The 24999-nt window shown below is 28.7% G+C and overlaps 1 protein-coding gene across 3 annotated transcripts in view; it reads right to left on the bottom strand.

The window, feature by feature from the left end:
* Window positions 1–24999, bottom strand: part of LOC129910590 (heparan sulfate 2-O-sulfotransferase pipe) — a 113037-nt gene that overhangs the window by 26458 nt on the left and 61580 nt on the right. For 2 of the 3 annotated variants that reach the window (XM_055988022.1, XM_055988021.1), the window contains exon 3: window positions 1595–1656. In XM_055988022.1, coding sequence (XP_055843997.1) covers window positions 1595–1656 — 62 coding nt within the window. Of the gene's footprint in view, window positions 1–28; window positions 589–1594; window positions 1657–24999 lie in introns of all 3 variants that reach the window. The other variant, XM_055988023.1, reaches the window with a different exon arrangement.

Here is a 24999-nt window from a genome sequence, read left to right as displayed (position 1 = left end):
ATAGAAAAATATCAGTTCGTATACTCACAAACAAACTGAATCATCTTGTCCACAAAAGAACAACATTTGACGTCTATGATCTCCAAGATTCTTGATACTATTTTGCTCAAAAACACATTCCGGGTCACTTTCTCGCAAGCAAGTGGCAAAATCTTTCTCCAACCATTCAGCAGCTGGCAGCACTGTTTTCGGAAAGTGCTTCCTTCGATCAGCTATGTACCATGGAGCTCTGATATAATAAAACCAACTTGCTAACCTTTCAATTGGGTCTCTTACAAGATTGATATAAATTGGTTTTGGAAAATCCAACTGGGTAAAGTTCAAATAAGCAATATGCTTTGAATATGCTGCAGGTTCTTTCAATTCCATGATTTCATCAGCTATTTGATAAGCTCTACCTTCTGTGACAAGAATTGTTTCCATTTCTCTAGGTTTATCTCGAACTGTTATATATCCGTTGATTTTTGTCAGCCTTTTCATCAATTCCATAAGACTTTGGCTGCCAACTTTTGGAACTCGATTGAAGAATAAAATATCTATTTCCGCTTTGGCAGTGTTGTTTAAATTTGCAGCATTTAGCTCTTCAATCTGTTATTAAAGTTTCGATTGCTTTTATCAGTTTTGTTGTTGAATTCAATATTGTTTCAATTTGTTGTGTATTTGTATATATTGGCTTGAAGCTCAGTTGGATATGTTGGACTAGTAACCATTTTTTGAAGAATATTTTACAAAAAAATTGTTTTTTTTTTTAACATAAACAAGTTTTTAAGATTAACATGCTTACAAGAGGTTACAGTTTTCAAACGATTTTACAAATTAGTTAGTAACAAAACCGTAAACTTATTCAAAACTAGGTACCCTGAATTTTTTTTTTACAATTTTCTGACCTCAGACATAAAATTTTATTTTTATCTTAAAGATTCTCTAAGCAAGTATTTTAGCTCTTCTAATTTTTAAGGTTCTTTTTAGTCTGATTCCGTTTACTTTTTACAATACTTACCAGCAAAATCATTATTCAGCTGCAATATGTTGCACAAACACAAAAACTCAAAAACCAACACTCAAAATCTCTCAAAACACACGAAATTATTGAAGAATTTTATATTCTCAAAACACAAAAAATCCGATTTCCTTACATGAAGAAGTTTATAGAGAAAAAAAAAATTTTGTTAAAAGAATTTGTAAAGTTGAAGAATAGGTTTAGCATAGACAAGCTCTTATAAATATTTTATAATGGTTCAATCGATTTGGTATGGCAAAAATGTATGAGGAGAAACTTAATGCTAAGTATAAAAATGAAAATGATTAAGGACGGTAGCCGAGTAGCATTTCAAATAATTTTATTGTTTTTTTTTTTTTTTAAGTATAGTCTAAGTTTTCACGCAAGAGAAGATTATAGATATTAAGCAATAGAAAAAAAAATTAAAAAAATATAATTATGAAATATCAATCACCAGCGAAGAATTCGGCTACCAGTGCAACATTTCCTCGTAATGCTTAAGACCAATGTATCAAATGAAATTCGATGAATTTTCACAAAATGAAAATGTAGTAAAAATGTTGTAATGTATTATAAAAAATATAAGTAACATACCTGGCCAGTGCTTTTTAAATATTGATATGTTCCATGAAGTGTGTTGATGTCATTTCCAGATCCTGAAATTAAATACAAAAAGTTGGTTATTTTTCAGTTGATGTAAGAATACAATTGAAACAAAAATCCAATTTTACTTTTACAAAAACATTTACTCGAAATTTGAGTAAAGTTTGAGTTTTTTTTTTTGCAAAAAAAGTTTTTTAACACATCCAGGGTTATAAATTTTTTTTAAATGCTTTGTTTTCCTTTACAAATAAAAAATTTGCATTAAAAAAATATTTCTTGCAATTGAAAATTTGCATTAAAAAAAATTATTGCACAGCAAAATATTTGTATTACCTAAAAAAAAAAATTTGTTGCAAGTAAAAATATTTTGCATTAAAAAAATACAATGTAATAATTGAAAGAAATTCTAAGAATATTAAAAATAAAAATTTAAATGCAGACATTTTGCATTGATTTGATTGATTTTTTGTTTGGAATAAAATTTGTTTTTAGTGCAAAATATTTTTATTTGTAAAACCTAATTATTTTTATTTTTGAATATATTTTTTTTTTTTAATTTCAAATGCATTTTTTTTATAGAAGCTTTCAAGTAGCCGTTATATTAGAATTAGAACCTATAATATGAACATATTTTCCAATAAAGCGTTTTTAAAACATTTATAATAACACTGGTTTACAGCCAAAATGGACACTCAATCCCAATATTTTTTTCTTACGTACTTTGACCTCAAGGACTCGGAAATCACTTTAAAAAAAAATTACAATGTATAGGTTTTCGAGATATGATACGAGTTGTTTTTTCCAGCCTACTTAATATTCAGGCTATATCTTGATTAATAAACGACTAACCTGAACATTTCATTTTTTCTTTACATTTTCAATATCTATAAATGCTCAAATGATAAAAATAGACCATTTAGTTTCTAAAGTTTTTTTACAATATTTAAATTTTAAATTTTTTTAAAAGGATACACATCGATAGGAAATTTTATTATCTACAAAAAATTACTTAATAAAAATTTTCAAATTCGGCTTGCTTTTCAAGTTATAGACAAAAACTCAAAAAGTAACAGAAAAAGTCGAAAATATTGATCGTTACAAAAATGGGCATATATTTACAATTTATCCATAGATTTTGAAGAAAATCATCTTTTTAAAAAATTTAAAATTATGAAGATTCAAAAGATTTTGATTTTTTATTTCAGTAATAAAGTTTTTTTTTCAAAAATTTTCTTTAAAACAACGACAAAAAACTTTGAAAAATCATGTCTCGAAAACCTATAAATATAAATATTTTTTAAGATAAGATTTTCGAGTTTTCTAGACTCAAATCTATACGAAAAGTATAACGGAACTTAGTGTCCAAAATTTTTTTATTTTTTTGTAAACTAGTGTAATGAGAGGAAAATGCACCTTTTATCTAATATTTTTTTTTTGATAAATATACAAATTAATTATATTTTTTTGTTTTTGTGATTAAAAAAAAAAAATTTCATTTTTCTTTCTTTTGTATTTTTTAATATTCTTTACAAAATCAAATAAATTTTATTTTTTTTTTTGCATGGGTATAAACATTTGTGTAGAACGTAAAAATGTTAACTTACATATTTATTTTGTTTAAATAAATATTTTTATGAATATTTAGAGGATTAAATAAAAATTAATTAATTAAAGTTAAATTTCAAATCAATTCACTACCCACTCTGACCAGACCGATAAGAATTACCTATCATCGTGATGCAATGATCGATTGTAAAGTCTTGAGATTGATTTATATTTTACTGGTCTTAAGCTCCACGCTTTAATATCTACATTTCACGAATAATAAAAAAAAAATAAATGAAGTATCTACTCGTATAATAGGTACATACACTTTTCCACGCGCAATAAATTCAAAAGAATTCGGAATGTTTAAGTAATTGAAATTGAAAATATAAAAAAACTTTTTCCATCAATGGCACAAGGATATATAATAAATTTCTGCTTTAACGTCCTCTTCTTCTCCAACCACAATAAATGCTGCAATTGCTTTCTGATGCATTTTCAATGACTGCCAATTGAAATTAAACAGTTGTAAAAATTGAAAAAAATTCGACATAATGTATATTAACGTACATACTTTTATATGTATGTATCCTAGGTAGGTACATTGATCCTTATGGGGAAACTTTGTATAAATATAATGGTTGATTGCAATTTTACAATAAAGCAAATACTGGAAATTTTTTAAGTAAACACTCAAATAGTAATCATTCGTAAATAATTTAAATTTATTTCCCCATACCTTTTTATGGTATAGTGCGGTTTATATAATGTATATATGATTTGAGTACTACATTATTTATTTTTGGAGTTTAGAGAGGGAAATCAATAGAATTTACAATACGAAACTTTTGTACTTTTTTGAATCATTGATATCTTCACTTTGGGTAAGGGAAAATTTTTGAAAAGAAAATTTTGTTAAATTTTTCACAAAGAGATAATCACATTAAATACTCAATTTTTTTATATCCTTTTTATGCCTTTGTCTTCCCCTTCATAAATAAATACTGTACATCATGCAGAAAAAAAAAATATCAAAGGGTATTTTTTCGTAAGGTTCATAATATTTACAGAAAGCTGTTAAAAGACTTAATTTTGTTATTATAATCATACAGGTATAAATGAAGATTTTTTTTTTTCTTTCGTTAGATTCCAAGAGTTCCTATGGATATTTCATAAGTTCTTAAAATCATTTCCTTCAGACTTCTTGAAAAAAGAAAGTTCAAAGAGTTTTCAAACAGTTGCGTTGGTAGATATGTAGAAGGTATAGGTACAGTTTTTTTTTTTTTGTTGATGTGCAAATAAAAATAAACATATTATACACAATATAGACATATGCTTTGTGTGAATTTTTATCTTTTGATGATGAATAATTTTGAACCTTAATTTTAAATACAAAACTGGGTAATCTTCAAAGTAAAATCTTTTCAATCATATCAAATCTCTCACTTTCATTCTGGAAAGATGAAAGTTCTTCCATAAAGATAAGAAGTACCTTTAGAACCTTAATATCTTAACGATTGGCAAAATGTTCGAGAAAAATATGTTAAGTGGCTTAACTAAGTAGGTACTCATTTATATGAAAAAAGCTGTCAATATTCATTTGGATCTTAAGTAGTAACAAAGATGTGTTGTTAATTTTATGAATTAATTTTTGTACTGTACCGTGTACTGAAAAATTATTGAATAAACCAAATTACAGTACCTTACAAGTTCTAAATCAATCTCTATGTTTTATAATTTTTTGGGCCGGTTTCTCATGTAATTATATCAATTGCATATATCAGTAACAGTGACATAATCAAAATAGTTGAGAAGTTAATGTTAGACATTCCTGTTGTTGTTGAAGAGTTCAAGTAGTTCCATAAGAAAAAGGCCCCTGAAATTTTTGAAGTGAAAACTTCTTTAGTATCGTAGTGATTTGAAACAAGATGAAACGAAAACGCGACACGACTTCAACTTGTTATAACTTTTTTGTTTTAATAGATATATGAATGAAATTTGTACTGTAGAGAGGTAATTAAATAAATTATAATTGTACAAAATTTCAATTAATTTCATATTCAAAATTCGAAGATAACGGTAAAAAGATGTTCTTTTCCAACACACGTTATATCTTTTGATCTAGTGCACATACAAATTTGATTTAACTTTAATACGCATGCTGATAACATAACCTTTTATTTGATATATCACACATAACGTTACGTGCTCTACAAGTTACACAATCTTAAATTTAAAAATAACTCAAAACACTTGTGGAGATCTGTTGGCGATGACCAGCTACCAGTGTAGGAAGTACCGTAATCTCAGTCTGGAAATTCGACATGGTTGACTTTAAAAAATTCTAACTTCTCTTGTAGACATCTTTGAAATAAGATTTATACATCATTATACAAGGTGAAACAATAAGCTTTCACATGGTATACATTTTTTTTTTATAGGTTGTCAAACAAAAAAATTGATTTAATAGCATGAGAACATAAAAATAAATGTTTTTTTTGCTTTTTGGATGAAATTTCATCAAGTTTAAAAAATTCTAGTTCTTTTTGTAGATGTCTTATAGACTTAATCGATATATATATTTTGAGCTAAGACAATAAACTTTCAGATGGTGTAAAAAATTTTATAGGTTGTTGGGTAAAAAATGCATTTAATAGCGTGAGAAGATAAAAATACGTGTTTTTTCGCTTTTTTTGATGGAAAGTGATCGAGTTCAAAAAATGTTAGCTCTTTTTGTAGATGTCTCATAGACCTGATCGATATATTTATTTTGAGCTAAGACAACAAGCTTTCAGATGATATAAAATTTATATAGGTTGTCATATAAAAAACATGGATTTGAAAGTGATAGAATAAAAATAGGTAGATTTTTTCTATTTAATTTTTTTTTTGCAAGAAAAATGATTTTTTAAGGTTTCACTTCTACCACGTGTTAATTGCACACATGATAGAGTTCGTGTTTCTTTTTTACCGACTTCCAAAAAGGAGGAGGTATTCAATTCGTCTGTATTTTGTTTTTTTTTTTTTTTTTATGTTTGTTACCGCATAACTTTGGACTGAGTGAACCAATTTTGATATTTCTTTTTGTATTGGAAAGCTGGTGGCTGCAGTGTGGTCCCATTTCAATTTCGTTCGTTTTAAAAACCATGAAACCCAGTTTTGATCCATGGAAGTCGGTTTTGTTTTTTTTTGCTAAAAATGATTATTTTCAATTATTATTTTCGAAAAAGTAACACAGTTCCTTCTTCTATATTGTAATACTTAATAAAAGTTTTTTTTTCGGAAATCATTTTTAGTCATAAATTGTACCTACCTGCCATGGAATTGGAACGTTTTTTTTTTTTAATTTTTGAATTTTACCCAAAACAAATTATTCAAATTAAACGAAATTTCTTATACGAAACCATTAAGGTACATAGGTTCAATAAGCATCAAAAATAAATTCATGGATTTTGATTTTTTCTTTTTTAAGTTTTGGTGTAGGGTTCGCCTGAACTATTAAAGTGATTTTTTTTTTTAAACTTGTACTTGTACCTAGTAAACTTTTTTGTGTAATGTAATTCACAAGAGGGAAATTGAATTTTTTTAGGACTATAATTAACGGTACCTTCTTGCCATAGGGCCTTAATGGAAAAAGGTTGTCTTTAAAAAATATATAAATTTTTTGGATCGTTACGATACTTCCCATAAAACCGTTTTATGATTTTCTCCTACATGACCGATCCCAATTAAAATTATTATTTAAAAAGATTTTATTATTTCTAATATTAAACTTAAAAAAAAATAAAATGAACGACTGGGGTCACATGTACTTGATCTTATGGTAAAAGTAACTCTAATGTTAAAGCTTTTTACAGAACAAAATTAGGGAAAATTTAAAATTTGATATTTTTAACTTAAAATTTTTGCATAAGGAGTACAGCTATTCATTTTAGATTTATTTTGTTGAAAAATATCTATATTTAATATTTGGTAAGTATAAGCTTCCTACATATAAAAGCCAAGGTTCTGGAGCCAGTCAAAAACCATGAAAAATCAGCAAAATTACCAGTTTTTCAAAAATTATTTTTAATCCATTAATTATTACGTATTTTTTTAATATACATATATTCAAAAATTACTATTCTTAAGCTTTAAAATGGCGTTTCAAACAAAAAGATATCTTTAGTAGACCCAAAGCTATAATAAAATAAAAATGACCTTCTGAAAAAGTTCGAATGCGGGTAGCGGGGAAACCACGCAACTTAAAATTAAATCATCATGGATTTGCTTCCTTACAGTCCTAGAGAACATCCCTACAAAGTTTGAGCAAAATCTAAAATGAGACAGCAATTCCGATTGACGCTTGCATACGGAATGACAGTAAACGGTCCATAAAAACTGTTGTAATCGAGAGCGGTCAAATTTTTTTTTTTAACTTTCTTATTTGACCTTTTAGTAATGTAGCCCTATACTCACTTTACAGATGCATCGACTTTCCCTGGATTCCGAGGTATAATTTGACTCCACTATATAGAGCAAGTAAAAATAAAAAAAAATATGTATATTTTTTTCTAAAATCATTTTTTTGAAAATTTGACAGTGAATTTTATTGACATTTTATTTTAATGTGTCTTTTCATATTACCTTTTTAATAGCATACCAATTTATTTTTGGAATCTTTTGTGAAATTTTAATGTAAAAAATCTATTTTTTTTTTAAACGGCTCTAAAAATTATTTTTGTAAGATTTTCAGTTTTATAGGAAATTAAAAGGCATTTAAAAGGCATACTTCGTTTGGAAATAAAATCCATTTAAAGGGTTTGGTTATTTCAAACCAAATGTTATAGGTATTGATTTTTAAGTTTTTTTTATTTTGAAATTCATTAAAGAATTTGTTTTATGCATTTTTAGCGAGTTTCAATATTCCAAACAACTTTTTAAATAAAAGCTAGTACTTGCAATTTGTACATGCATTTTTTTTTTTAATTTTTTGTTTTTTTTTTGAAAAACGAATTTTCAAAAACGGGAACGGAACATTGCACATTGAATGTTGAAATTTTTTGTTTAATAAAAGGTTATACACAAATTACTTATCTCAAAATATTTAAAAAAAGAACGAGCTTTATGTTTTTCACCAAATTGGTGTATGAAAAGTTTTAAAAATCTTAGGTACTTGATCTCTTAAATTTTGTTCATGCAACCTAGTCACTAGTCATGCATTTTATTTGGTAAGGTAGAAAAATTAAAATTTTTGGTAGGACTCGTGACATTTTAACGTTTTGACTTTTTAATCAGGTTTTGCAATCTGATATAAATGCCGCACTAAATAAAACTAAGCAATTTCGAAATTGTTTCTACAAATAAGTACCTAAGCAAATTTAGAAATCATGTGGTATTCAATTTTGGTATTTAAATTTTTTTTTTGTAATAAAATAAAAGTTTGAATAAGTAATAAATTACTTTCTGGGAAACTATATGAGTTCTTAAATAAAAGATAAAGAATATTTTCTTGTACTCATATAAATGTGGTTTTAGAGAATTCTTCTCATCTTTAAACCTGAAGATGAGAAGAATTCTTGTAAACACTACTTAAATACTCAGTTAATATTTGAGCTATCTGAGTTTTTTGATATACATACTATCTTTTTTGATATACATATCATCTGATTTGTGACAACAAAAATAAAATGTAGGTATTGACATTTTTTCTAACCCTCGCACCAGAGTTATTACGGTTACTTTCATAACAACAAAGTTGCTCCTTTATTTTAGATAAATAATATATTTTACTTATCAAGTGAATAAAAAGCGTTTGTTCGTACCGCTGATAGCGATTGTGCATTAGTTATGGTCTTGATTCCCAACTGTTATTTATTGAAAACCCCAAGATTATAATCTCCTAGCATGATTCCATGTTCTTAACTTTATTTCATCACAACTAAAAAAGCCGGCCTCATTCCAACATAGTAATCAAAGTGCTACATTGTTTAAGCAAAAGAAAGTGCAAATTGTTTATGGAAGAACAACGCAAGCGATTACTAGCCGAAGGCTGACTTCATTTTAAATTGGTTTCTTCGCAAGAACGTTTACAGTTTTTGAATTAACTTTATTCATTTATTAGTTGCAAATAACAGTACCGACTTTATTCAATGGTATACATGATAGATGAAGGAAAAAGTTCTTTTTCCTAAGGAACAAAATATACCTACATTATTCACCTTCACGCTAAAATCGATTTCAAGTATAAATCTGACGAAGCGTGAAATTCAATCGGATGACTCGTCCAAGCGAAAAGCTGTTACACTATTACCCCTCCGGGCTACTCTAAATATTTATTCCAATCTGTGAAACTAATATTTGTGGTTTATAACAAAAGATTCTTTTAAAAGCCATCAGCATTGTACAAAGAAATTGTCTTTAACACCTTCTTTAAGTTCGAATAAGACATTAATTAGCGCAATTTGGTGCAAAAAAAGTAAATAATAATGAATTCCATTATATTGTCATTTTCACATTGGCCAAGATCATGTCACTCGCAGTGGTAAGTGATCTTGACAATGCACGTACTACAATAAGATTCCTTTGTTAGAAAACTCAAACTCCATCACAGTCACACTTTGTAAATATCTCGCACATCTTGAGGTGGCATGGCATTACGATGGCATGTTTTCTTCATTTTAAAACAAAAAATTTCCATTCAATTCCATCATGGGACACAACACCACACAGCAAGATCATCGATGCTACCATTACAATCTAAAGAAGAGACAACATCAAAAGGCGCATCTTTGCGGATTCATTCATCCAAAGCCAATGAGTTTAGCGGCATAAAGTGGCTGTCTTGGTCTTGGTATAATAGCTTGATGTTGTCTTACCAAGTTTAGAGTAAATTCGTTTCAGTATTATAACTATTACCCATCTGCTTTTGCGCTCGTGACCTGGATGGATCGTCTTTTCTTCGTGTCGATGTAAGGCTTGGGGGGAAAAATGGCTTCTTTTGGTTGATGTAAAACACATTTTTTTTTTGTAACCATGAGTATGGATGGAATTATCTAACATTGAACTTGGACTTGAGAATGATGAGCATAATAATATAATATAAGGAGTGTCATTGGTTGCATTCAAGGCTTTTAAAGATTAAGTGACTTTTTGTAGAGCTTATTTATGGACTTATAGTTTTGTTTGTATGTTGAGAATGGATTTTTTTGACGTGATTACGTCTTATAAATCGATAAACCATGGCAGCCACTACAAATAAATTGCACGACTGGGGTCGCACGTACTTGCTCTTATGCTTAAAGTAACTATAATGTTAAAGCTTTTTATTCAAGAAATTTAAAATTTGATATTTTGAAGAAATTTCATAAGTAGTATAAAAAAATTAAATCTGTTTTAAAATATCTTAAAAAAAAAAACAAATATGCCATTTTATTTCTCGTATAAAAACGTATTTTTAGAAAAAAAAAAATTTGAAAATTGTAGGAGCCGTTTTTTAAAAAAATAATTTTTTATATATAAATTTTTTTTTAACATTTTTCAAAAAAAAAGTTGGTATGCCATTTTGAAGAAATAATTAATTTACACATAAAAACTAAATTTCAAAATTTTTCATTGATCCGTTTTCAAAAAATTGATTTTTCAAAAAAAAATTTTGAAATATTTTTTAAAAAACCAAAAATGCGTTTTTTGAAAATTTTCTAAAATTTTAATATTATCTTTACTTACACACTTTTGTACAAAAATTTTCATTTAAATCGGGTTAATTTTGTACGAGATATTCAGAAACGAAAAAAACCGTTCTATGACAGGTACCGTTAATAACGGTACAAAAAATATTTTTTTTATTTAAAAAGTTGGCCCTTATGTGTAGTACTACACACAAAAATTTTAATCAAAATCGCTAGAGCCGTTTTTGAAAAAAATTACCTTTTCTATTTCCGTTATATGGCAGGTACCGTTAGTTTTGGTCATATAAAAAAAATTTTAATTTCCCCTCTAGGGAATCACCAAAAACTGCTAACTACCAAGTTTGAAGAAAATCACTTCACTCGTTTAGGCTGCAGCTCCAGATAGAGACAGACAGACAGACAGACAGACAGACAGACAGACAGACAGACAGACAGACAGACAGACAGACAGACAGACAGACAGACAGACAGACAGACAAACAGAATTGCCGGACCCACTTTTTTGGCATTCTCCATCATCGTAATGTCATGTAAAATTGTTATCTCGAGTTCGATTTTTTTTACGAATCCTAAACTTGCCCTATAGTACCTATATCGCAAGTAAAAAAGTGACGCCATTTTCTCCCGTTCCACTCTCGCACTTTCGCAGTGCGGCAAAAATTTAAATTCAAAATTAAAATAAAAAAAAAAAACTATTAGATATACAAAAATCTTCTATAGCTTATTTGAAAGATAATAACCTAAAGCTTAATGCAAATGAAGGATTTTAAAAAATTCCGGCATTTAATAGGGTAAACAGGGGTAAAACGGAAAGATCAAGTTTGGGCTAAAATCTAATCGCGAAGTCGCAATTTTTACAATTCTAAAGATGCCAGGTGAAAGATGAGGGGAAAAAAATTATACGTCTGATACGAATTTTTTCCAACACTCTGCATTTCGAAATATGAATTTTTGAAAAACACCTTGTTTTTTATTGGTATTTTTGGATAGTTTTTGATTTTTAGATTTTGTTGGAATAACGGAAGAAACAAGTTTAAAAAAACACGTTTTTTGATCGTTTTTAACCGATTTTCATCGTTTTTTATTTTTAGACCATGACTACGACTATATGTGTGCGAGGTTTCAATCATTTTCGTAAACACAATTTTGAGATAATGGTAAAATAAAATTTTAAAATTCAACAGCTTATAACTTTTGACCAAGAGCAGATAGAAATTTTATTAAACTTTTATGAGCATCCTCATACAATTACCTTTCATTTGGTGGTATCACACATAACTGTAGACTAACTACAAGCTATACAACGTTAAATCAAGAAACTTGCGAAAAACCTCAAAACACCAGTGAAGATCTGTTGCCCCCCGAACAGCCACCAGTGTGGGAAGTACCGTAATTTCAGTCTGGAAATTCGACATGGTTGACTTTAAAAAATTCTAACTTCCCTAGTAGGCATCTTTGAAATGAGATTGATACGCGTCATATGAAAGGTGAAATAATAAGCTTTCACATTGTATAAAATTTTTTATAGGTTGTCAAAAAAAAAATGGATTCCATAGCGTGAGAACATAAAAATAAATGTTTTTTTGCTTTTTTTTTAATGAAACTTGATCGAGTTCAAAAAATTCTAGCTCTTTTTGTAGATATCTCATAGACCTGATCGATATACATATTTTGAGCTAAGACTTAGACAATAAGCTTTCAGATGGTATAAAATTTCTTATAGGTTGTTAGGGAAAAAAAATGAATTAATGACGTGAGAAGATAAAAATTCATGTTTTTTTTGCTTTTTTTGATGAAAATGATTGTTTTCAATAAATTATTTTTATACTTTTTGTGCATTATAAAAATTTAAGTATGGCTTTATTCTTCAGGAAATTTTATAAACTTAATGGTGTAATTTTTTTTTATAGCTTTGCATATCAAAAAATCGATATATTGATACCCAAAGGAATATAAGAAACGTAGTTTTTTCGGCTTTTTTTGTAAAATTTGATTGACTTCAAAAATGTATTACTAATTTATTAGGCTGTCACATAAAAGATATTGATTTAAAGGTGATGGAATAAAAAAAGGTACATTTTTTCGATTTTTATTTTTTGCAAGAAAAATAATTTTTAAGGTTTCACATGTACAAAACGACATAACAATTTATTTTTACTTTTTTGTTTAAAAAAAAATTATTTAATAGAATAATTCTTTTATAAGGCTCTATCTTATGATTTTGAATTTTATTTTTTGATCGATTTTTTCATTGTTCTAATTATAATTTTTAGTCTTCGTGAACTTTTCTATATTCTTACGTAAAACTTCATCTTCTTCTTCTTCTTCCTTTTTCTCGGCGCTGTTATGATCTTGATGTCGAGGGGATCATAACCTTCCCACGTTACTGCTTCACACTAGTGATCCGCCTGTGGGATAAAACTTCATCAAAAACACAAAATCGTACAATGTTTCGATACGACCGCGAAGTTAAAATAAATTTATACCATATAAAAACAAAAATGCACGTAAAGCTTGCTTTGAAAAAATTCATAAAATACCTAATAATTTTAAATAAGAAAAGAAATGTAAAACAAATAAACCTAGTTTTAAAATTGAAAAAAAAAAAACATCATTTTTTGTAATTGTTTATACCTCCAAACGTAGTATGCCATTTTTATTTTATTGTATACCAAAATGTGTTTATAATTTTTTAAAACTTCTAAATCTTTAATTTTCAAAAATCTTTCAAAAAAAAAAATTGAATGTTATTCTAATGAAATTATTATAATATGACACACTTAAACAAATTTTCAAACAAAAAAAATTAATGGCCCGTTTTCAAGAACTAGATTTTTCAAATAAAAAGTTTTAAATAATATTGAAAACAAGAATATTTCCTTTTTTTTTTAACTTTAAGAAAAAATTATAATAAAGCTACTCAAACGTTTCTGCATACCTAAATTTTTTCATTGAAATCAGTTTAGTGGTTTCGGGGAGAGTCAAAAATCAAGAAAACGGTTCCAAAAAATAAAATTTTTAATTTAAACGTATTTGCTAAAGTCTAAATGTTAAAGATAAAAGCACTTCTTAAATAAACAGATGTTGTGGGGCAATTCCACGGTAACTCACGTTACATTCACAAAAATTTCCAACACATAAATATTTTTTTTTTTTTCAATTTTAATGTAAATTGATACGAAATTACTATCCATGAAGGGAGCATAACTATTACTTTCAAAATTAACTAAAAAAATTGTCTTTATTTTTAACATTTGCTTGGGAAAAATAAAAGTTTGATGGTAACTCACGTTACAAAAATCGGACACCAATTTTAAGAGTCCGACAGTATGAAGTTTTTATGTGAAACTAGCTGACCCGGCGGACTTCGTTACGCCTCTTCTGATATTTACTTCCAATTTTGGAGTGTGTTAATCTTTTCCAAAAAAAAATCGGGTCACAATATCAAATACAGGTCTTTATAAAAAATAAAAGAATGTGTTTTTTGAGTTCTATTGATAGCATTATCAAGATTGGTGTTTGTAGGCCTAAAGTTCCTGTATTTAGAATATGAAGTATTACGAATTTAGGCTATTCGTATGAGTTGGAAAACTAACTTTTTTGAACCCCTTGAAAACAATATAAATCCAGGACTTGAAAAAATCGTTAAAAAAATTTTGAGTGGACCACGCTAACCATTTATGGTATGAAAATAGATTTTTGCCGATTTTTAGACTAGCCCGATGCATCCACAAAATTTCATAAAAATCGTTAAAAAAATACATAAAAAAGTTTTTGGTTGGAACACCCTAACTATTTAGTGGTATAAAAATAGATGTTGGCCGATTTTAGACGTACCCGATATACCTACAAAATTTCATAAAAATCATTTCAATAAAATAAGAAAATTTTTTTGGTTGGACCACAATAACCATTTTATCATATGAAAACTCATGTTGGTCGAATGGCCGATTCTCAGACTTCCCGACATACACAAAAAATTTCGAAAAGATAGTATAGATAGAGGTATATAAAATAGATGTTGGCCGATTCTCAGACCTACCCGATATGTGTATAAAATTTCATAAAAATCAGTCCAGCCGTTTCGGAGGAGTTTGATAACAAACACTGCGACATGAGATTTTTATATACATATTAGATATTTATATGTATTTCATTTCATTTCAATTTTTTTTTTTAATTATAGGGACCTAGGGCATTATTAATTAAACTTCACTTCACTTCAATCCACTTGTTAATTATTTATTTAATAGAAATAGTTTTAATATTGATTTCTTACAAATATCAAATATCAAAAATCAAAAATATCAAAACGTCATTACATAGCTGTCATTTTACGTCAATTACATAGCTGTAATTTGCGTTTTGTTATTCCAAGTCTGATTAGGGGGGTTCACATTGACCAACTTACCGGACACACCGATTGTCATTTGGCCTGATGGCGGAATTATGTTTTTCTTGTTTGTCACACGGGAACGCTGTCGAACGGGATAAAAAGTATCCTATGTCCGTCTCCTGGCTCTAAGCTACCTCCCTACCAATTTTCAGCCAAATCTGTTCTGCCGTTCTTGAGTTATAAATGGTGTAACTAACACGACTTTCTTTTATATATATAGATTAAGAATCTTAATTTGTTTTCAATGAAGATTCCATACATACAAAATTACAAGCTTTTAATATAAGTGACAAAACCAAAAATTTTTTCAATATTTCGAGGAAAAATTTTAAAATATTTAGGTAACTCACGTTACATTATTTTGGTAACTCATGTTACCTGCGATTTGTAGTTCCAAAAGTAAAGAAAAGATGCATTTTCACTCAAGTTTTTTTTTAATCGAGTAGTGTGCAACGAAGCTTGCTTTAATGATAACTTATTTTAGCACTCACGAGGGGATATTTTCATCGTCACTATTAGACTCATCATATTTTCAGTTTGCTTGTTTTTCCGTCATTTTCATGTGAAATTCTTCTGTTGTTGGCAAGTTTATGCTATAAAAATGCTTTAAGATTATTAAACTCCCTGAATTTTATGTCTATCCATAAGGGAATACAACAAAGAATCTTTTCTTGCAACTTGCATAAAGAGTTCCCGTTTTTAAATAGTAATTTGCTAATAAAAAAAGTAAAAAAGACTGCATAATTTGTTCAAAATTCTTGTCCACTTTTTCATGGAATTACCCTGTGTAGAAATGTCTTAATGTTAAGCAGATCAAAACTTAACATCTTCTTTCTAAAGGTTTTTTTTTTTTAGTTTTGGTGAATACACAAATCTAGTCAGCAAAAATTATGACACAATGTACCTACTTCAAGGCAAAATAACTCCCAGTAAGTCTTTATGTTTGCACTAAATTTTTGATTATCTCACTAAAATACAATTAATACATATGTATGAGTAAATGAGTAGATACTTTTCTGAGTAACCAGTATTAATTACACAAACTTTCCATGCTGAATTGCTAATGCACCAATAAACTATATCAATTTGTATTCCATCTTATCCAGACATCTATACAAGCTTTTTATTTTAATAAACTCTATACGACCGTTTTGAAAGTCATTTCCATGTAAGACATTGATCAAGAATCAACATTTCAACTTGCTAACAAGTTAGATTGTCACTACAAAAAAAATGATGATTTCGTGTTATTCAAAACTATCCACTAATGTGTAACTCCTGTTAAAATCCACTTCTTACACAAAAATGTCCCACATCAAAACCCCGACCCAGATAAATTATATTCATTAATTTGATACTTCACTTCAATCATTAATATCAACACAAAAACTCCTTATAATTGAGGAACGAAAGTGCGGACACCATAAATTGTAGATGTCTTCAAATTTAGCTTCACTCTAACTACATACAAACCAATAATATGGACACTTTTGGTCAGCAATAGTGCTGCCGGAATAGCAACTATATGTCATAGAAGAATGGTCTCCTTATAGACATGTTGAGTCTCAACTAGATGACGACCATTTGATATAGCAATTGCAATTGCAGAGAGATCTGGTTTTGTCACGCTGCGGTCGCATCGGTTGTGGCAGCACACCGGCCGCGAAAGAAAGTTACTGCACTGGTTGTAGGGTGGACTATCATTTTTTTTAAGCTTACAACACAATCTCTTTTTGAATTTTTTTTTCTTTTTTGTTTTGTTTGCTTTTTTTTTTGTAATTTTTTGTTCCACTATATACGCTTGCACCATGGCAGCAAGCAAGCAAAACTTTCATCGTTAACAGGCGTTTCCGGGTTGCATGCGTATAGTTTTTTTTTTTTCTATATTGTATTCCTTCGCGTATCCCTTCTCATGTTCCTACTTGTTGTATGTATTTGACTCTAAAAAAAAAAAAAAAACAAAAACTTTTGCTTCTTCAGTTTTGCAAAAATTTAATTGAAAATTTTCGTTTATTTTGTGTGCCTTTTAATGAGAAAAATTATACTGTTTGGCCGGATTAATGCATCTTGATTAATTATTTCTGCAGGAGATTCTGAGAAATTATGTTTCTATTTTAATTGCAGAAAGTGAAAGGAAGTTTTGATTGTTAGTAGGTATCTATATTGGACGAATATATGAATGTAGTTAGAAGCCATTGAGTTTAAATTTGTTTGAGCCTTGTGTTTAATCTAATGGTTATGAACGAACCACATAGAAGGTTAGGTAGGAAAAGACGTACTATTTGAATGTTTAGTTAAGAGAGGTTATAGACACACAACTACCATCTTTTTGACTAAACTAACGAAACGATTGGAAGAAGTAGGTATCTTATCTATCTCTTTCAAAGTGCGTAGCATAACAAATGGGAAGGATTGGGAATAATAATAAGAGTTATTATTAATGATCGCCGGCGGTAACAACTTTCGGTTCGGATGCAACTTTTAAAGCCTAAATGGATCTGAAATGTTAGTTAGATTCAAGGATTTCAACTTTATCTGTATGAATGAAATGAATAAGATATTGCATAACGATGTGTAAAGATTGCATCGGCTTGAGTACTTGTATGTTGAGAAAAAATAAGGAGGTTGGTAGTTGTAATTATAAAATATATAGGTGGTGATTTAGTTGTTGATTTCTATGGTGTGCGTTTTATTATTTTAATGGGAGTTTTGGCAAACTTTTATTGGTCCTCCGTGAAGAACTCAACTTTATTATAAATTCATTAAATCAGCACGTAATTGTCAACAAACTGTATTGTTTGTGAAAAAAAAAAAAATGTTACTCATACGCCACAGTGACCATTTAATTTTACATAAACATCATGTATCGATGACCAAAAAGTCAAACCAATTTATTTTTGTTGACCATTCTTTAATGATTTAGCACTCCATGCATATTTCGTAGGTTATTTTAAAATACTGTTCAACGTGTGAATGAAGTGGAAGTTGCGAAAATTGGCTCTTAGAATGAACTAAAGAGAACCGTTTATTTTGCGTTATAAGACATCGTTTTTCTTCTTCTTCTCCTTTATGATCTCGGATGGGATAACATCTCTCCCACTCTACTATAAGACTTCGTTTAAGCAAATTTAGCATCGTATACCAGAGGGCTTTGTCAGTAAAACTCATAATGGTTATCAGCTAAAATGTAAATCTAATATTTTACAAGCATTTGCATAGAAAAATTCCTAATTTTGAGCAAATGAGTTATCTATTTGTGAACAATTTTGTTTTCCTACTATAATAAAATTAGGAAATTGAGGAATAAAAAGACATAAAAGCATCGAAATATTTTGGGTAAAAGGGTGTTTTGTTTTAAGAGAGAAAGAACGTTGAGTATGAAGTAGCAAATCACCCTGTTAAAATAATGGTAGATTTGAAAAAATTGGTTAGAATATTTCGGTGGTCATAGGCAATATGTATCAAGAATAAAAAAAGACCATAATCGAATCTTGGATGAAAGGGTGTTTTTTTTTACGTGATAACGTCTTATAAATCGATGAACCATGGCAGCCACCACAAAAAAGTGACTCCATTTTCTAACGTTAAACTTGAAATTTTTAGCAGTGCGGCAAAAATTTCAATTAAAAATAAACTATTAGAGAATCTTCTATAACTTATTTGAAAGATAATAACCTAAAGTTAAATACATTTGAAGAATTTTAAAAAATTTCATCTTTTAATAGGGTAAAACAAAATTTCTAAAAATTGCCTATTTTCTAAACGCGACAATGTAAAGAGTTGAATTTTATTTTAATCAATAGATAAATTCATTGCAAGACTGACAATGGTATTGAAAAAATTTCAAAACCAAGCTATTAATGGTTTTCTAAAACTAAAACATGGGAGCAGGGGAATTTTTTTTTTACAGTTTGAAAAACGTCATTCGAAAGATAATAAAAAAAAGTTAGGGTTCTGATACGGATTTTTTTTTTTAAGTCTCTGAGTTTCGAAATATGAATTTTTGAAAAACACGTACTTATTTTGGGGTATTTTTGGGTGAGTTTTTATTTTTTTTTAATTTTTTGTAGCATTTAAAAAATCTCAAGCTTATAGAACATGTAGTCTATGACTGTGCGCATACATGTGCAAAAAATTGGTATTTCAAAATGGTTTTTGACCGAATAACGGGGAAAACAAGTTTTTTTGTCACAAGTTTTTTGACCTTTTTTAACCGTTTTTTATTTTTATCTTTTTTTCTTCAACAGATAAATAAATAAAATTTATAAAGTGGATAGATAATCGACAGGACTATATTTGTGCAAAATTTCAATCAATTTTGTAGTCACAATTTTGAGATAATGTTAAAATAAAGTTTTGTTATTCAACAGGTTCTATCTTCTGATTTAAAGCAAATACAAATTTGATTTAACTTTATTGAGCATCCTGATGATGTAACCTTTCATTTGGTATATCACACATAACTGTACATTCACTACAAGCTACACAATGTTTGATTAAAAAACTTGCGAAATACCTCAAAACACCTGTGGAGATCTGTTGATCTTGGGAAGTACCGTAATCTTAGTTTGGAATTTCGACATGGTTGGCTTTAAAAAATTCTTACTTTTTTTCTAGGCATCGCAGAAATAATATTGAAAAAGAAATTATAAGCTTTTACATGATATAAAATTTTTAATAGGTTGTCTAAAAAAAATTGATTCAATAGCGTGAGAACATAAAATTATATGTTTTTTTTTTTTTGCTTTTTTGGTGAAAATTGATCGAGTTCAAAAATTCTAGGTCTTTTTGGAGATGCCTAATAGACATGATCAATATATATATATTTTGAGCTGAAGCAATAAGCTTTCAGGTGGTATAAAATTTATTATAGGTTGTTATATCAAAAAAATGAATTTTTGGGTGATGGAAATGATTTTTTCACTTTTTTCATATGAAATGATTGTTTTTAATAAATTATTTTAATACTTTTTGCGCATTTAAAAAATTTGAAAATGGTTTTATTATTTAGAAGAAACATTTGGCTTTTTAATGGTATAATTTTTTTTGTAAGCTTTTAAAATAAAAAAATTAATATAATGAGAAACGAAAAAAGGTAATTTTTGTTTAGCTTTTTCTTGTAAATTATGATTGTTTGAAATAAATAAACGCTTCAATTGACTCATTTTAAAAGCACACGTAAAATCATCGTCCGTAAACCGGCTTTACAGACAACCTCTTTTTTTTCTATTAAACTGATTAGATTTGATAACGGTGCTAAAATTCAAAACTTTATATGTATCATTATCTAGGTTCTTATAAGGACACTATACAAAAAAATTTTTTTTATCAAAATCGTATTTTTAAAGAAAATAATTTTTTTTCTATTAATAAAATAATTTTTTTTCTATTTTGGTTAAATGGTTTTGGTCCAGAAAAAAATTTCAATTTTGATGTCAGGGAATCAAAAACTTTTAACTATAAAGTTTGAAGAAAAACTACTTCAACGGTCTTATCAATAACTCCAGGGCTCTATTTCATAAAAATCGGCAGTTTGCAACTCTGCAAATTTGTCTCAATTTTCTTTCAAATATACATTTCACAAAATAATAACACAAAAATTATGTCGTGACAATTTTATCATTGTCATATATTTAGACAAATTTTTCACTGTCATATTTTCTAAGGACAGTTTTTTTTTTTTGAATACTATAGTTGACTTTTTTTTTAATTATGTCCTATGTTTTACGCTGAACTTTCGCTGACGCCAAATTTGTCATTAAACTTTTATTTTAAGTACTTTTACACAGAAGAATTTACGTACAGCATCGCAAATTTTGTATCAATTCCCAATGTTTGAATATAAAAGGTCACTACGGTGTATGTGTAATATTTTTTTTCTTTTTTTGTTTGTAAAGACAATTTTGTTTATGATGAAACGAGTTTACCAGTTTTAAGATCATTTTCTGACCACCAACAATGCATGATCTGTTGCTGGTTTTTGTGAACTTTTAAGAATAAGGTCCATATAAGCTATCGTTTTATTTGTATACTATTCTGACCGCATTGTTACAAAATTTCTTTAACCAATCATATCTGTCACTATAGCAAAGTTTACAATGCTGAATGAGCTTTAAAAATGGTTTCTTTAATTAATTTATTAATTTAAAACCGTAGATTTTTCATTTTTCTAAAATTTTTCAACAACTCGATAAGAAAAACTTAGCTATACTGAATTTTATTTACGGCCTGTAACAAATTCCTAATATAATTTATTAATTAAATACATATTAAATGCTCCTGATTATGATTAAAGTTAAACAATAATAATAATTTAAAAAAACAGTCTTGCTCTAAAAATGAAATAAATCATAATTTTCATTTTCATATGAGTGAACGTTACATTACCTTAAGCCCTCATTGCAATAAAAAAAAAACTTCAAACAATACAACATAATTGCAATCAAGAAAAATGTAAATAAATATTCCAATGGAACTTAACCTGACCTTTAAATTATTAAATCATCAGCCAAGATGTGAATTGCACGCCATAATAACTGAGAGTAATTCGTCAAATAAAAAGTGAAGGTGAAGAAAATAAGTTGAAAAATGTAATGAATCAAAATAAAAAAAAAACACCTGTACCGAACTTTCATTCCCATCAGCGCATTCACTTTGAATTGAAGCCTGTCGGATTTTGAAAGGCTGCAACATCATCTGACTAAAATATACAAGAGTGCAACTAAAAAAAAACTCTTGGCTTTTTTTTCACGTCTCATTTAATTGGTCTACAAACTATTATTGCAAAGGCACTGCTCTACTTTATAACATCAAAAGAAACAACTGCATATTTGTTTCGGAGGCTTAATGTTAGATAGAAGGTACATAAATATCCCGATGGTTGTTGTAGACAAAACCTCGACCTTAATACAGCCACCGGGTAAATTATTCTAATGACAGAGAGGTCAGGCTCATATCTGAAGGCTGATTAATGAAAACAACGTCAATTTCAGACCTAAAACAAAATAACATGCAACTTTAAGACAAAGGCTGTGCCTACTTCATGCAACAACACAACAAAAACAACGTCAATCAATTTAATCTCAAGCACCAACCCCATCAATATGATGGTTTTGGATACTTTTTTTTTCTGCATTCTTCCATCCCAGCTGAGCGACAAGCTCTTCCGCGGTAAAGCACAAAAACAACGATAGAAATGGGTGAGGTACGGGTACCAACAATATCTACTTCTTGAGAAGCTATTATTACTCAGCAGAAAAAAGAAATCGTTTAATCGTGCGGAAATCCATTTCATTCGTAAAACGCCACCCTCCATATCCAACTCTTTGTAATTTTGGCACGGTGCGGTAAATTCAGGAGGTTGCCATTCCCCATATCGAACCTTCAAAACCTTATTGTTGTTAATTCATCAGCATATAAAGCACCACACCTGTCTATCATATTTCCTATTGTTTCGATTGATTTGAATTTGCCCCGCATCACTATAATATATACATATTCGTATAGCTATGTTTTGTTTATGTTGTGTTTGCTCAGATTTTTGAGTTGAGGTGAATTTCACCAGCAGAGTTGTGAAGGCATGAAATCGCCAAAATCTGAGTCTTTATGGGAAGCATTGCTCGGAAATCGCTTTGTGGAAATATCGTTAACAAATATAGCAGACTTGTTATAGAAATAGTAAATAAATGTAGGTATGCCGAAACTTGTTAATCGGAGGTGGAACTGATAAATTGCGGTTGGAACAGGTAAATCGTTACTGGTAGCTCGCATTCAAAACGGTTGATCTAAACCGAAACTGATAAATCCTAACCTAATAAGTAATTCGCCTAAGAAACTGGTAGAGTGCTGCTGAAAAGTGCGGAGTGCAGAAGAAATTGGTAAATCGCAGTTCAATCTGACAAATATTAATGGAACATCAATGATGACTTGTTAATTCCTAAGGTAAATCGCCAAATCGTGGACCCTGATAAACTCTAGCTTACTCTTACTTAAAAATCGCAGACGAAATTGGCAGATCTCAGCCGAAACTTTTATTGCTGCTGAATCTAGTAAATCGCTACGGAAAGTGGTAAAATTACAGTCTGCCACTGAAAAATCTGACACGAAACTGCTTAATTGCATTAAAAGAAATGAAATCGCAGCCGAAACTTGTAAATCGCAGTCGAAAGTGCTAAGTGCGACGTATCGGTCGCTGGAAAATCTCAGTTGGAAGAGATACACCTACCGTGCCCGAAACTTGGACATGGTTGTAAAAGCTGATAAATCACTGTTAAAGGTAATTTATCAGCAGTTGAAAGTGGTAAATCGCAGGCAAAACTAGAAAATTAAAGTTGGGTTTAATCGCATGTCCAAACTGGTAAATCGCATTTGGGAGGTCTGGGTCAAAAGTGTTGAATTGCTGCCGAAACTGATAAATTTCAACTGTTCTGCTAGAAAAGCTGTATTCTGAATTCTCATTTCTAACATGGATTACATGTTAAAAAGTTTTTTCTGTGCCTTGAATTAACGCCGAACTGAAAATGGCCTTATTTCACTTTACGAAAGTTAAATAACACCAAGTTTCGACGTTTGGTCTTATTTCACCACGACAAAGTGAAATAACACCGATTCAGCATTATTTCACTTTTTCAGTTTTATTTTAAATGTCCACTTTCCGATTAAATTCACATTAAAATTTTATCTTATAATGCTGTGAGTTACAGAGGAGATTGCAGGGGGAAGCATGGCGTTCCATACTAGATTCACCGTAAATCTCAAATACCTTGTTTAAGGCCTAGAGACAGTACATCAAAATTTTACCTTTTTGGATTTTATGTCCGATGTGAGTCATGAGACCCAAACTTTTTGTACTATCAAATTGATTCATATGTGATTTTTTTTTGTAAATGGGGCTTAAATTCCAAATATTTTGAAATATGACATAATTTAAAGAAATGTTTATGGCTAACTTAATTTGTTAGAAAAATATTAATGAGCACTAGGGCGGGTCAAAAAAATCGAAATTCTTTTTTTTTTTTTGATTTTCTAGAATATACACACCAAATATCAGCTCTTAATATTAATGGCAAGGTCCTCCGCTTTGCAATTTTCCATTTTTACATCAAGCTTTAACTAAAAAAAAAATTATTTTTTTTTAAATCGACTTTTAAGCAAATTTTTTTACATATTCTTTTAGGAAAAAAGTACTTCTATACTTTTTTCGTTTATCTAACCGTTTAATAGATATTTGAGGTCCAAAAATCAAGAAAATCTTTAAGAGTTCGTTTTTTGTTCTTAATTTTGTAGAAAATTGGAAAATTATAATAATCAAACGCGCAAGACATATTCTTGTAGAAAATAGATTGTTCCACAAAAAAGGTCTTATTAACTTTTTTCATTAATCTAACCATTCTAAAGATACTCGAGGTCAAATTTAAAAAAAAATTTTAAAACCATTTTTTGCTTTTAAAAATTTTCTAATTCGCTGAAAATTCAATATTTTCAAATTAGCAAGATATATTCTTGTAGGGGCTTAAACGTTCTACAAAAAATTCTTTGGAATCAAATTGATTGCTTTAACCGTTAAAAAGATAATCGTATCCTACAAGAATATGTAAAAAAATTTGCTAAAAAGTCGATTTAAAAAAAAAATGATTTTTTTTTTACTAAAAGCTTGATTTAAAAATGGAAAATTGCAAAGCGGAGGACCTTCCCATTAATATTAAGAGCTGATATTTGGTGTGTATATTCTAGAAGTATCCAGCAATCAATTTTTCGGAGTACCAAATCAAAAAAAAAATTTTGAT

The sequence above is a fragment of the Episyrphus balteatus genome, chromosome 2 (genome assembly GCF_945859705.1).
Source record: "Episyrphus balteatus chromosome 2, idEpiBalt1.1, whole genome shotgun sequence".
NCBI classification, from domain to species: Eukaryota; Metazoa; Arthropoda; class Insecta; order Diptera; family Syrphidae; genus Episyrphus; species Episyrphus balteatus.
The sequence above is the reverse complement of the archived record's forward strand: the minus strand, read 5'-3'. Positions and strand labels throughout refer to the sequence as shown.